The sequence below is a fragment of the Sorex araneus genome, chromosome 3 (assembly GCF_027595985.1).
Source record: "Sorex araneus isolate mSorAra2 chromosome 3, mSorAra2.pri, whole genome shotgun sequence".
Taxonomy (NCBI): domain Eukaryota; kingdom Metazoa; phylum Chordata; class Mammalia; order Eulipotyphla; family Soricidae; genus Sorex; species Sorex araneus.
Genome location: NC_073304.1, coordinates 122,900,480 through 122,913,877, shown reverse-complemented (window position 1 = coordinate 122,913,877; position 13,398 = coordinate 122,900,480). Strand labels below are relative to the sequence as shown.

The 13,398-nt window shown below is 57.5% G+C and overlaps 1 protein-coding gene across 5 annotated transcripts in view; it reads right to left on the bottom strand.

Moving 5' to 3' along the window:
- EBF4 (EBF family member 4) overlaps nt 1-13,398 on the bottom strand; it is an 80,000-nt gene that overhangs the window by 57,195 nt on the left and 9,407 nt on the right. For all 5 annotated transcript variants that reach the window (XM_055133125.1, XM_055133126.1, XM_055133124.1 and 2 more), the window contains exons 3-7: nt 8,189-8,345; nt 7,928-7,991; nt 7,756-7,811; nt 6,158-6,231; nt 4,512-4,580 (exon numbers count right to left, since the gene is read on the bottom strand). In XM_055133125.1, the coding sequence (XP_054989100.1) occupies nt 4,512-4,580; nt 6,158-6,231; nt 7,756-7,811; nt 7,928-7,991; nt 8,189-8,345 (420 nt within the window). The remainder of the gene's footprint in view (nt 1-4,511; nt 4,581-6,157; nt 6,232-7,755; nt 7,812-7,927; nt 7,992-8,188; nt 8,346-13,398) is intronic.

Sequence of the window (13,398 nt, the reverse complement as noted above, 5' to 3'; positions counted from 1 at the left end):
TTCATCTGCTCTCCCGGTCCCACTTGGATATTTGGTAAGCATCTTCAACACAACGTGTCCAGGCGGTGGAGTGATCCCTGTGTGCAGCACTGGGAGTAAACCTTGAGCACAGCCGGGGGTGCCGCCTCCCCACCACAGCCAAAAAAAAAAAAACAACAAAAAAACAACAACAACACAAAAATAACATGTCCAAAGCCAAACTCCCAGTTCTTCCTCCTCCCAAGCCCTCTCCTCCTCTTCTCATAAACTGAATTTCTTTCTAAGTTGCTTCAGTCAGGAAGTCTGAAGATATTTTTGACTTCACTTCCTCTCTTTCTCTTTCCTTCCATAGCAAATCCTGTCGTGTCTGCCTCTGAATATCCCGAATCCTTGGGGTCAGAGAAAGGGTACAGTGGCTAAGGAGCTTGCCTTGCATATGGACAACCCGGTTCAGTCCTTGGCATCCCACATGGTACCTTGCACATTGCAAGAAGTTATTCCTAAGCACAGAGCTAGGAGTAAGACCTGAGCACTGCCAGATGGGGCCCCCAAATGAAGACCACCAGAATACTGCTATCCCGTACACCCTTTATCACACCTGGCCTCAGCCTGACTCGCCTCCCTGCCTCTACCTTTGCCTCCCATATTTGTTTTCTACACAAGAGCCAGGCTGGAGCTATAGCACAGCGGTTGGGCATTCGCCTTTCACGTGGCCGACCCGAGATCGATTCTTCCTCCCCTCTTGGAGAGCCCGGCAAGCTACTGAGAGTATCCTGCCTGCACGGCAGAGCCTGGCAAGCTACCCGTGGCGTATTGGATATGCCAAAAACAGTAGCAATAAGTCTCTCAATGAGAGACGTTACTGGTGCCCGCTCAAATAAATCGATGAGCAACGAGATGACAGTGACAGTTACAGTGACACAAGAGCCAGAGTGAGACTGCTCAGACACAAATAAGGTCGTGTCACTCCAACTGCAACCTCCCGTCTCCCCCACGCCCCAATCACAAGACTTCCATGGCGTCCAGAATACAAGCCAGCCATCTTTACAATGGCCCCCAGCTTAGCCCTGCGTGCCGCCCCGAAGACACCAGAGTTTTGTCTTCTTCCTGCTCTCCTCTCGTCCCTGACGTTCTCTGCTCCTGCGCGTCCCTCCAGGCAGCGGCTGGCTCTGCCTTGAGGAAGGTTCCGGCCTGCAGAGAATCTTCTCCCAGATGCACACAAGCTTCACTTTCATTTTACAAAATTTTATTTAGTCATGGTGAGTTACTGACTAGGTTTCAGGCATACAATGTTCCAACTGACATCCTGTCACCAGGGTCCACTCCCCCTCCACCAATGTCCCCAGTTTCCCTCTCACCCACCAGCCTGCCTAACAAGCACTTTTTTTTTTCTTTTGGGGTCACACGTGGAGATGCTCAGGGGTTACTCCTGGCTCTGCACTCAGGAATTATCCCTGACGGTGCTCAGGGGACCATATAGGATGCTGGGAATCGAACCGGGTTGGCCACGTGCAAGGCACACGCCCTACCCCCTACCCGCTGTGCTCCAGCCCCTCTAACAAGCACCTTTAAATAACTATGTTGCCACTGTGGTTTATTGTACTGTTGCTGATAGGGCTCCATACACCGCACTTCAGCACCTTTCAGCTCCCCATCCTCCTCCCGCTGACCACTTCCCTCTACCATTGTTGTGGCCTTCTCTTCCCTGAGTTCAAATCCCTCCCATGCTTCTCTTTCTTAATTCCCTTGGCTCTCAGTTCAAACATCATCTTTTGAGGGCAGGGAGAGAGCTCACAGATCAGGGGCACTTATTGCAGAAGCAAAGACCTGAGTTCCACCCCCAGAACTGCATGCCCCTCCCACCCCGGGAACCACTGAATGTGGCTCCAGTGACACCTGAGTCATACCAGACGTGGCCCTAGAACTGAATCTTCTGGCCCATTTGTCCCAGTATATCTGAGAGCGCCTCCCAAACGCCCTGGCATCTTAAGCCATAATACCCAAAAGGAGAGAGAGAGTAAGAGGGAATGTGCCTGCCACAGAGGCAGAGGGGAATAGGGTGGGGGTGGTGGAAGGGATGCGGGGAACGTTGGTGGTGGAGAATGGGCACTGGTGGAGGGATGGGTACTCGATCACTGTATGACTGAAACGTAGCCATGAAAGTTTGTAAGTCTGTAACTGCATCGCACGGTGATTCATTAAAAAAATAAAAAATAAATAATAAAAAGGACATTTTTCCAGGGGCTGGAAAGATAGTACAGTGGGTCAGGCGCTTGCCAACCAATCCAGGTTTCATCCCCGACATCCTATATGGTCCCCGAGCACAGTCAGAGTAATTCCTGAGTACAGAACCAGGATTAGTCCTGAGCATTGTCCAGTGTGCCCTCGAAACAAAACAAAACAAAACAAAAGAAAGTCTGTGAAGTGTGTGTGTGTGTGTGTGTGTGTGTGGGTGAGTGTATGCTTGAATGTGTGAGTGTGTATGTGGGTGAGTGTGTGTGAATGTGAGTGTGTATATGTCAATGTAGGGGAGTGTCGAGGATGTGAGGGAGTGTGTGAATGTGGATACGTGTGTGTGTGTGAATGTGTGTGAGTATGAATGTGGCCCAACAAAACAAAGCAAAACAAAAGAACCACAAAAAAACTTGTACACTGCAGCACCTCCCGGTACCCTGATCTTGCCTGGTGATTTTTTTTTTCTCCCTTGCCAGGTTGTTTATCTTTTTATCTATTATGACTATTGCTTTCTCTCCCCCCACTTTTTTTAGGGGAGGCCTAAGCAGGGTCCAGGGGCCTGGGGGCTACTCCCAGCAGTGTCTGAGGCCCACCAGCACTATCCCTGGCGGTGCTGAGTTGGTGCCATGTGGTACCAAGGATCAAACTGGGGCCCAGCACATGCCAGGCATATTTCCCCAGACCCGACTTTGGTCACTCCTAATCCAAAGCATCAAGAAGGGACCCTGGCATCGAATAAGTGCGAAAAAAATTATTAGTTGAATGAGTAAGCAACATACAGACTGATTAGAGTGTGTGTGACAGGGATTCTCAAGATTGCCGGTAGGAATGTCAACTGAGATCATCTCTGTCGAGGATAAATAACCATCAGATTAAAAGTTGCCTATCTGTTGGGGCTGGAGTGATAGCACAGTGGGCAGGGCGTTTGCCTTGCACACGGCCGACCCGGGTTCGGTTCCCAGCATCTCATATGGTCCCCTGAGCACTATCAGGAGTAATTCCTGAGTGCAGAGCCAGGAGTAACCCCTGTGCATTGCCGGGTGTGGCCCCCAAAAAAAGCAAAAAAAAAAAGTAAAAATTGCCTATCTCCTTCAGGTAAGGATTCTATCTCGAGTGATTGTCTTTTTCATACATGTGCAAAATAACACATGGACAAAGGCATTTGCATGTTTTATCCTTGAAAAAGAATGTGAACAGCCACACGTCCAGTAGCAAATGTGTAATATAAATTACAATCCATCCACAATGAAGTAATTTAAAGAAGCAAACAAATTTTTTCTTGTGTCCTTAGCTAAGCTGCTGCTATTGATATTTTTTAGAGAAGAAAGGTGACAGACATGTGTAGGTGGCACTATTTTGACAGAAATCAAGAGAGTGGTGGCCCTAAAAACATCAAGCTGCATTTCTGGTCCATGCCTTGAGTCTCTGGACAACCTCAAGAGCTGGGCCAGCTGCCTGTGGGCTGACAGTGGGTGGGGAGAGGCAGGGGTGAGGCCTTTGTCATAAACTGCTCGAAGCTTCTCGAGCTCTTGTGCCTTGTGACTGTAATGTGTTCAAAGAGGCTTTGTTTGGTCTGGAAAGATCTCTAGGATACAGCGTTACCAGGAACAAATGAACGGCAACAAGGGGCAAGGAAGGATGGGAGCTCTGGAAGATGGGAGCGCTGGGAAGGACCAGGAGGGGGGCTCTGGGAAGGCCCAGGACGGGGGCTCTGGGGAGGATAGGGGACGAGGCTCTGGAAGGAGCAGGGGTAAGCAGGTGCAGGGTGACTTGGCATTATTTGTTCCTTTTGTGTTCTTGAATTGTGTACCTCATGTAAGCGCTTCCCATTCACAGATAAATAAAATCATCTCAAAACTGGTGGGAGGAGGATGCTTTTCACAAGCAACTGTGGACAACTGTGTGGCTGAAAGTATCTCCCTATTTTCAAATGGAGGAACAGGACCCTTGGAACACCGAGTCTCCAGCACAGGGTCCGACAGTGGGGGACCAGCGTCCAGCCTCGCTACCAGGCCCACGCGGAGGCCCCAATCCATGGCTGCCCCTCTCCAAGCCCGGCCTGCTCCGGACTCGCCCTGCCTTCCCAGGCCTGAACACAGCCCCTCAGCCCGCCTGGCTCCTGCGAGAAGGCCCCAGCAGCTTTCCTGGGGCCCTGGTGGTGACTCGATGGTGTCTGAGCTTCTCTCTGCTCACAGCCATCAACAGGGGTGAAGGAGGACAGGGAGGTGCCACAGTGCTCTGCGAGTGACCGCGCTGCCCTGGCCTTGCAGCCTCCAGGCCCCGCCCCCAGCTGGTACCTGTCGATAATGACCGGGTCGGAGGGCGTCTCATTCCGGTTCCCACAGCTCTTCCGGTCACAGCATCGGCTGAAGAAAGGATGAGGAGGGAGGAAGGTGGAAGGGAGGGTGGGAGAGAGAGATTACAGTCTGTGTATGCACGCGTGGTGGAAGTGTATGGTGTGAGTCATGCACATAGTGTGTATGTGTGTGTGGTGTATATTTGTGGTGTTTGTGTGGTGTAGTTGTGGTATGTGTGTATGTGTGCAATGGATATATGTGTGCAATGGGTGTGTATACACAGTCTATGTGGTATATGTAGTGTTTTATGTTTGTGATGGTATGGAGTGTATGTGGAGTGCATGGGTGTGTGAGTGCTGTGTATGTGTGTGTGGTATGTGTATGCTATGTGCAGTATGTGCATGTGTGTGGTATGTGTGCTCTGTATATGTAGGCTATGCGTATTGTGTGATGTCATGTGTGGTGTATGTGGTGCAATGTATGTATTGTGAATGGTGTGGAATGTGTCTGTGTGTGGTATGTGTGGTATGCATGTGTGCAGCATATGTATATGTGTAGCATGTGTGTATGTGTGTGATATATGTACATGTCTATAATGTGTATATATGTGGTATATGTATGTATGTGCCATGTGCATGCATATATGCATATGGTATGTGCATGCACATGGTATGTGTGGAACATGTGTATATGTGTATGTGTGTGGTTTATATGTAGTATATATGTGTGAGGTGAGTATATATAGGAGGCATGTGTCTGTATGTGGTGTGTGTGGTCTGTATATGGTGTGTGTATATGGTGTGCGTGCATATGGTATGTGTATATGGTGTGTATATATATGGTATATGTGTGGTGTGTCTATATATATGGTATGTATGTGGTGTGTGCATGTATATGAGGGGGGGTGTATGTGTGCCTGTAGCATGTGTGGCATGTTGATGGCCTGCCTCTGGCTATGGCACACTGAGTCAGAGCAGCTCCCTTTCGGGCCTGGGGAGAGAGGCAGTGAGGATCCCTCACAGGGAGGGAGTTGTGAGCATGTCCCAAGGGAACCCAGGCCAGGACACCCTTGTCCCCAAGACAAGGTCCCAGAGAGGTTCAGAAGGGACTGGCTGCTGGCCACCAGCAATGCTTCTCTTCCAGGGAAAGCATGTGGCTCACAGCCGCTGACCGAGGACAGACGGGGTGCCCAGTGCCCCAGAAGGCTCCCCCTTGTCACCAGCCCTCCCCTAGGTGGGCACAGTCCACATCAGAGCTCTGAACACCATGCTCTCTCCTTGCCGGAGGAGCTGACCTAGAAATGCCCAGCCCAGGTCCCCCCACCTGTGGCAGGGAGGTGCCCGCAGGTTCGCCAGGGAACAGCCCAGTTTCCTTCCTGCAGCTCTGAGCTGGCACGGGAGCCGCCCCCGGGGCTCCCCTGAGCATTGTTAGTTAAGCTTCCTTACAAAAACACTCACATAAACAGGCCAGGCTAATGGGGCCTCAAGGACCCTCTCCCCCTGCCAGCTTGGAGCCCTGGGGCCTCCCTCAGCCCGCCCCCTCCCTGCCAGGCTCCCCCAGGGGGCAAGGGGGTGGGAGGGCAGGCGGTGGCTGTCCCTGGCAACATCTGGGCCAAGGGGTGGAGTGAGGGCGCCAGCCCGCCTCACCTGCACATGATCTCGTGGGTGAGCAGCACTCGGCACATTTCGGGGTTCTTGTCCTGCCCCTCGTAGATGATGGCCTGGGGAGTGAAGGAGGCTGCTCTCAAGCCCCAGCCCTCCACCAGGAAGACACGGGCGCCTGGGGGACCCCAGAGTGCAGAGCAGGAGCTGGAGGCCTGGGACCCTAACAGAGCCCACCTCCGAGGGGAGAGGGGGGAACGTGGCAAAAAGAGGCTGCAGATTCCATCTGTGCCTGCCCCCTCCCACCCCCGGGAGCCTGTGTGTCCTACTCACTGACTTGGTCTCTTTAGCCTTTGCTGCCAATGGATGGCTCACCCCACCCCCACCCTGCCCCATCCCCAGCCCTGGACTGAAGGAAGCATCAGCCCCACCCCTGCCACCCACCCTGTCCAGACGCCAGCAGGGGGCACCCCTAGCAGCAGACCTGACCTCCAAATCTGCCAATCCCCAGGGGCCTCCCGCTAAAACCCCCCTTGGTGGCCTTTCTCTCTGGGCCCCCTTAACTCCACACTCGTCTCCCCACAATTTGCCTGGCTCACCTGGGTGACCGCAGTGACCACAGACCTTCCAGAAAGGAGCCACTCATCCCCCACGGGGGCTGGTGGCAGCTGCCAGAGGCCCTGAGTGTGTGTGTGGGGGGGGGTCCTGTCTCTGCCTGCGACAGGTGTGAGGCTGGGTCCCTCCTGACTAGCAGGCACCTGAGACTGGGGGATGCTTCCTCAGCAGAATCCCTTGGGGCTTAATCCAGGTTCTAATTCCCTGGGGTTCCCAGGGTGCACCCTTCTGAGCCCCTTCCCCGCCAGCAGCAGCCCTGCACCCCCTTTTTACTGGGTACCCTCTGCACCCCCTGATGCTGGCTACCAAGGACACGGCTGACTGGAGCGGTGAGGAGCTACAGGCCCTGCAGACACCGGGGCACTCATACCCAGACTGACGGCGGACACAGAACCCCGGACCCTGGCCTCAGGGGCACAACTCCAGGACGGTTGATTCCCCAGGGCTCCCGCAGATCTGGCTGAGAGGAGGCTCCAGCTGAGACCCCTCCCTGGTGCAGCAACCCCAGCCCGGGCCTGGCCCTCTCCCCTCCTCCTGAGAGACTCCCCTCAGCCTCCCCGAGAAACCACCCACACCGGCATCTCCCTTGGAGGCTGCTGTGCCTCCGGAGACGGTGAGCTCAGACCTTCTCTGCACTTCAGGTGATTTTACCCCATCTAGGAGGCATGAATGGGATGAGAGGCAGAGTGCCCGCCCTGCAGACAGGGGGCTTCAGTCTGAGTCCCCAGAACTGCACACATGTTCTCTCTCTCTCCCTTGTCTCTCTCTCCCTCTTTCTCTCTCTCTTCTCTCTCTGTGTCTCTCTCTCCTCTCTCTGTCTCTCTCACACACACACACATACACAGACACACACGCACACACAATGTGTGTGCGACTCCTTAAGATGCAACCACCACAATAAATAATCATCCCCTAGAAGACGAAAGCCACACCTGTTCCTGTGTGTGCGGCAGGGGTGGAGAGGGGAGGGGAGGGCAGAGGCCGAGCAGGGGCGGGCGGACAGGCCTGCAGGGCGTGGGCGGGCTCACCTGCTTGGACATGGAGTCGATGAGGCGCACGTAGAGGTCCTGCTCAGTCCGCAGCCCTAGGACGGGGAGGGAGGACGGGGCTGGCTGGAGGGCGGCACGCTCCACTCGCCCCCTCCTGGCTCCTGGGGCCCCTCGGCCCGGAGGAGGGGGCACCGGGCCTGACTTCACTCACCGTTGTTGTACACCAGCCGGAGGCGGTAATGGATCCCGTTATTGGTCTTCTCCGCTCCGGGCTCCTGCAGAGACGCCACAGTGAGGAAGCTTCTAGCGCCCAGGGACCCCGAAGCCCCCCCACACACACACACCAGACACACAGACACCCACACCCTCGAGTCTCTCTCTCCCCCCACCCCCATCTGCCCCATCCCCAGCCTGCGGGCAGGGTGGGGGGTCCCGCGCCCTCCCGCCCACCAGGAGCCCACGCGCCCCTCACTCGGTCCTTCTCCACGAAGTCGATGAAGGCCGTGCGCTCCACCTCCACGGGCTGCCCTTGCCGGTCGTACATGGCCAGCACGAAGTGGAAGAAGTTGGATTTCCTGAGGTTGGAGGGGGGCTGCTTCTCAAAATGTGCTCGCGCCAGGCCCACGCCACTGCGGAGGAGAGGAGCCGGGGTGCCCCTGAAGTGGCCTCCCCGAGAGCAGGAAGCCAGGAAGACCCCTCAGCCCTGCCCGGAAGCCAGGGAGGGGGCGGAGGGCGCCAGGCGGACAGTAGACGGGGGAAGAACACTTGCCTTGCAGGAAGCTGCCTCGGGTTCCATCCCCAGCACCACTGGGAGTGACACCCCCTCCCCCGCCCAGAGCTGTGAGTAGCTCCACCCCCCCACCCCCCAACCCCCGCCGGCATCTCAAGGTGTGGCCCAACTCACCCTTCCCCCAGAAAAACAAAATCACTGGAGGGACCGGAGAGATAGTACCGGGGTCGGGGACTGCCTTGCATACAGCTGGCCTGGGTTTCATTCCCTGCGTCCCACATGGTCCCCGAACGTGCCAGCTGTGAGCCCTGAGCGCCAGTGGCTCTCGAACATATAAAACCAAAAAAGTAGATCGGATGGACACTCGTCCCACCCTCGCTAGGTCACTGCAGTTCTGCAGAGGCTGTGTGCTCGTAGGTCACCCCAGCCTGCGCCCAGCCTGCTCCTGGGGTGGGGAGAAAGCCGCAGACACTCCTGACAGGCTCACCCCAGGATTCGCTCGGGCCTCGAATTTTGAAAGGCTGATCTTGCAGCCCCACCACATCCGCAACGCCTCTCACCCACCGGGGGTGTCTGGGGCAGCCTGGGGCAGCCAGGAGGTTAGGGGATGCCCCGCCCCACCCTGCCCCCAGCCCAGAGCTGTCTGTGGCGTAGCCCTGGGAGGTGATGATGTCATCCATATCGTCACCTGCCAGACTGGCCGAGATATCAAACTGGTTCCGAGCTCTGGGTCTGTCCGGCCCAGACCCTGGGCTCTGGCCAAAGGTGCAGAAGCCTGTGCCCAGCTGCTGCCCGAGAGACCCAGCCAGGGCTCCCTCCTGGCCCCTCAGCACCATTCCCAGGTGCAAAGCCAGGGTGAGAGCAGGACAGGAGCCAAGCCCAGCCCTCATCACCAGCCATGTCCCGAGCCTCCACACTGTGCCGACTCTAGACCCGTGGCCCGAGCAGGAGCCAGACGCAGCGCTGGAGACTGAGGGAGACACACCCAGAACTGCAGCGCGAGACCAAGTGCTGAAGGGCCCCTGGAGAGAGACTGAGAAGGGCCCCAAGCAGTAGTGCAGGGGCTTGGAGGGCCTGCCTTGTAGGCATATGGTCATGGGTTCGAGGCCCTGGCATCTCCCCTGTGCAAAGCCCGGTCCTGGCAGTCCAGCTGTCTGTGACCAACAGCACTGTGAACCATTTCCAGCTGCACTGTAGCCGGGTGTGTGTGAGCACCAAGAAAATGGGGACAACCCCCGGCCCCAGGGAGCACCACGACTAAAAAGATGTTTGCACAAGTGCCATCCCTGCGAGCACAGGTGCAAGCAGCACAGCTATGCTGAGGACGCCCAGAGCAGCTACAGCTCGTCCCACCACCAGTGTGACGGCCAGACTCGACCGGAGCGGAGGGCAGCCTGTGCCGACACCCGTGTCCACCGACACATGCTTCACACTTCATGAGCCTCCACTAAGAGTGTGAGCCCCGGCAGGCACATGTGCAAACCAGCCACAAAGAGTGCAGACCTCGGAGAGCGCCGGGCCGACTGCGGGAGCACTGTGAGCTGATACGACCCCGAGCAAACACCACAGTCAGCTCTGTGCGTGTGTGTCTGTGTGTGTGTTTGTGTGTATCCCACCACACACGCCTCCACAAACATCACAACATCAACAACCACAAAGGGAAGGGCGTGCAGGGGAAGATCTGAATAAAACACAAAAAATCCCACAACTACAGCAGTAAAGGCAGAAAATGGGGATTGTCTGTGGGAGGATGGGAAGACCTCCTGGAGGTGGTGGCTTTCCCTGGGTCCTTGGGGAGAGAACAGGAGCTTCACAGCTGTATCAGCAAAGGGCAGGACAAAGGGCTAGAGATATCCGTGAGTGCCACCAAGACTCCCAAGAGAGAGGAAAGGTTGCGGGGGGAACACCTGACTCCAGACCCCGGGTGCAGACTTGCCGCTCTAGGCTGAGGTTTTCCGACCGGTGCCCCCCAAATCTCCTGACTCCAGGTTGTGTCTCTATTGAGGGGTGCAGTGGCCAGCGCTGCTGGGAAACGTGGCCTCTCAACAAAGGCGGGGGAGGTGGGGCGCCCTCGGGCACCCCCAGGAACGCCCCTGATCGACCTGGCTCAGGCAGGAAGGGTTCCCGGGGCAGAAGGAGGCACAAGCACAGCACGTGGCTGGCGGGAAAGACGCCCTGCTGTGTCCTGCCCCATTTGCCCCTTCCATCAGCCTCTCCCTGGAAAGCCGCTGGCCACAGGGAGGACAGCCCGGTGGAGGGGCCACCTGGAGCAGGCCCAAGCCCTCTGCCTCGGCAGCCTGGACGGTACCCTGAAACCTGGACTGCAGCCTCCTGAGAGATGGGGTGCCAGACCCATGCAGCCAAGCTCCTCCCTCGGTTCTGACTCAGAAACGCAGGCAGGCTCGCTGTTCATTCTGAGTTTGAGGATACTTTTATTTTTGGAGTGGGGAGGCATGGGGGGGACTCCCAAACAAAGTGCTCTCAGAGCCCAGAGCCTCATGCAGCAGTTTTTGGTTTTTTTTTTTTTTTGCTTTTTGGGTCACACCTGGCGATGCACAGGGGTTACTCCTGGCTCTGCACTCAGGAATGACCCCTGGTGTTGCTCAGGGGACCATATGGGATGCTGGGAATCGAACCCGGGTCGGTCGCATGCAAGGCAAACGCACTACCCACTGTGCTATTGCTCCAGCCCCTCATTCAGCATTCTAAGCCAATTGTCCATGGGTCAATGCACGGGCCGAGGATGAGGTTCTGCTGGACCGTGCGGATGTTGGGGACCACTTAGGCTGCCCCGCCTGTGCTGGGGTCATCCAGGGCTGCATCCAGCAATGCCTGGGGGACCATGTGAGGCCAGAGGTCAGCTTCATGCAAGGCACAGGCCTCTAACCGTGCTCCGACTCTCAGTCCCTGGGGGATGCTCTGGCAAGTACACGCCAGCCTTTCTGGACCACAGGGCACTTCTGCTGAGGGCCGTGGTGTGGGAGACACAACGGAAGGCCTGCAGGGGTCAGATGCCCCTGCTGCAGACGGGCAGCAAGGGACACGGCACTACAGAAGGGAGAGGCTCGGAGGGCGGGGCTGTGACTGCACCACGCCAGCCCCACTCTGTCTCTACTGGGCGTCTCTCCCTCCCCACTGCAATCAACGCGCTCTTCCCGGCTTCCCCTGAGGCCCCGGTCTCTGGGATGCTGCGGACTTGAGAGGCGGGCTAGGTTTTCACTTAAGACACACTTCAGTGCTAACGGACAGAACAAAACACGGATGGCCTCGCTTCTCCTGAGAGTCTACCGGGAGCCCGGCGCTCCGTGTGAAACACTGATTTTGTTTGTATTTTTGGGGAGAAGCAGTCACCTGAGCAGGGCTGGGGACCCAGGTAAAACTGCACTGCAGGGGGCAGAGCGATTGGACAGCGAGGAGGGCACCTGCTTGCCTTGCACGTGGCCGGCCTGGGGTAGATCCCCGGCATCCCATACAGCCCCCCAAGCACTGCTAGGGGTGACCCCTGAGTACCATTGGGTGTGTGTCCCCCGCAAAGAAGAAAACCCCAAAACACCCTTGCTTGCTCCGCTGCCCCGTGAGTCATCTCCCTGGTTCACTTGAAGGCAGAGTGATGGAACTTGTTCGACCTGTGATGGAGAGGCTGAAGAGGGGGCTGCTGCTCCCACCCGTGGCTCCCCAGCAGGTCCCTCGGGGGGGCAGAAGCTCCCTGCTCCCTCTCCCGCTGTCCCTGTCCTTCCCATTCGGGCCTTGACCACAGCTCATCTGCCTGGAGGTGGGGCTCACAGCAGGCCCCTGATTACTGCTGATGAATATGCTAATGAGCCTGCCACCAGACTCCTCCCCCTGAACCCGGCTGAGGCGGGAAGAGACAGGCACCAGGGCCACCTGGGGGAGAGAAGGCCACAAGAGTATGTGGCTGTGGAGCATCTCCAATCCCACACACTGCGCTGCCCACCCCCCGGCCCCAGGCCCCTTCATTCTGCATCCACCCAGGCGAGGCGCCTGAGCAGGGAGGGGGACACAGAGAAAGGCCCTGGCCAATGAGGGCTGGTGGCTGCGTGGGGAGGGAGAATCGCCCAGACACCATCACATCCTTTGACACCGATCCCGGGTACTTCCCCGGCCGGGTTCCACACCGGTGCCCAGCACACCAAGAAGGCCAGCTGCCGCTCCTCCCTCCCGCACTCCTGGCAAAGAGCTGCCGTCTGGGGCTTGGCGGCCCGCCCGCCCGCTCCTGACGTCCAGACGGAGCCTCCAGCCAGCTCCCTGTCCAGGGCCTGCCCTGCCAGCAGGACGGGGTTCTCGGGAGCAGAGGTCAGGGGCCCCAGGAGGGGAGAGGCCAGCACAGAAGCTGGGGCAGCGGAGGGGTGGGAGGGGGACACGCTGCCCCCACACCTGTGTCCTGCTCCCTCTGGAGGGGTGGGGGGGTCCATTTCTAGTCGTCCAGCTTGGGGGCTGCCCTCCCTCCCCGCCTCTCTCGAGCTCTGAGGCACACACAGGTCATGCTCTTGGCCTCACGCCCCTGGTGTGAACAGTTGAGAGAGGGGGCCAGCCCGCCCGAGCTGCAGGAATGACAGCGCGGGCTGCTTCCCAGCCAGCAGCGGCCAGGCTGAGTGGCTGCGCTGGGAATGTCTCCAGCTGGCCTGTCCTCGGCCCTGCCGGATGAGCACGGGGATCAAGGGGCAAGAGGAAAAGTTTGGCTTTCGAGCGCTGGGAGACGAGACGGACACAGGACACAGGGCAGGTCTGAGCTCTGCCTTCCTCTGTGGCCTGGCTCGATGCCCGTGTCTGTGTCCATCACCTGTGACAGGGGATCAGCCACCCAGAGGGGGCCGCCAGCCCTGCAGTAGGAGTCGGGAGCGGAAAGGGGAGCTTTGCTCCCTTTGGGAAGAGTCTTGTGACGAGAAAGCCAAGCCGGGTGAAAGGACAGAAACACAGAAGCGTCCCAACAG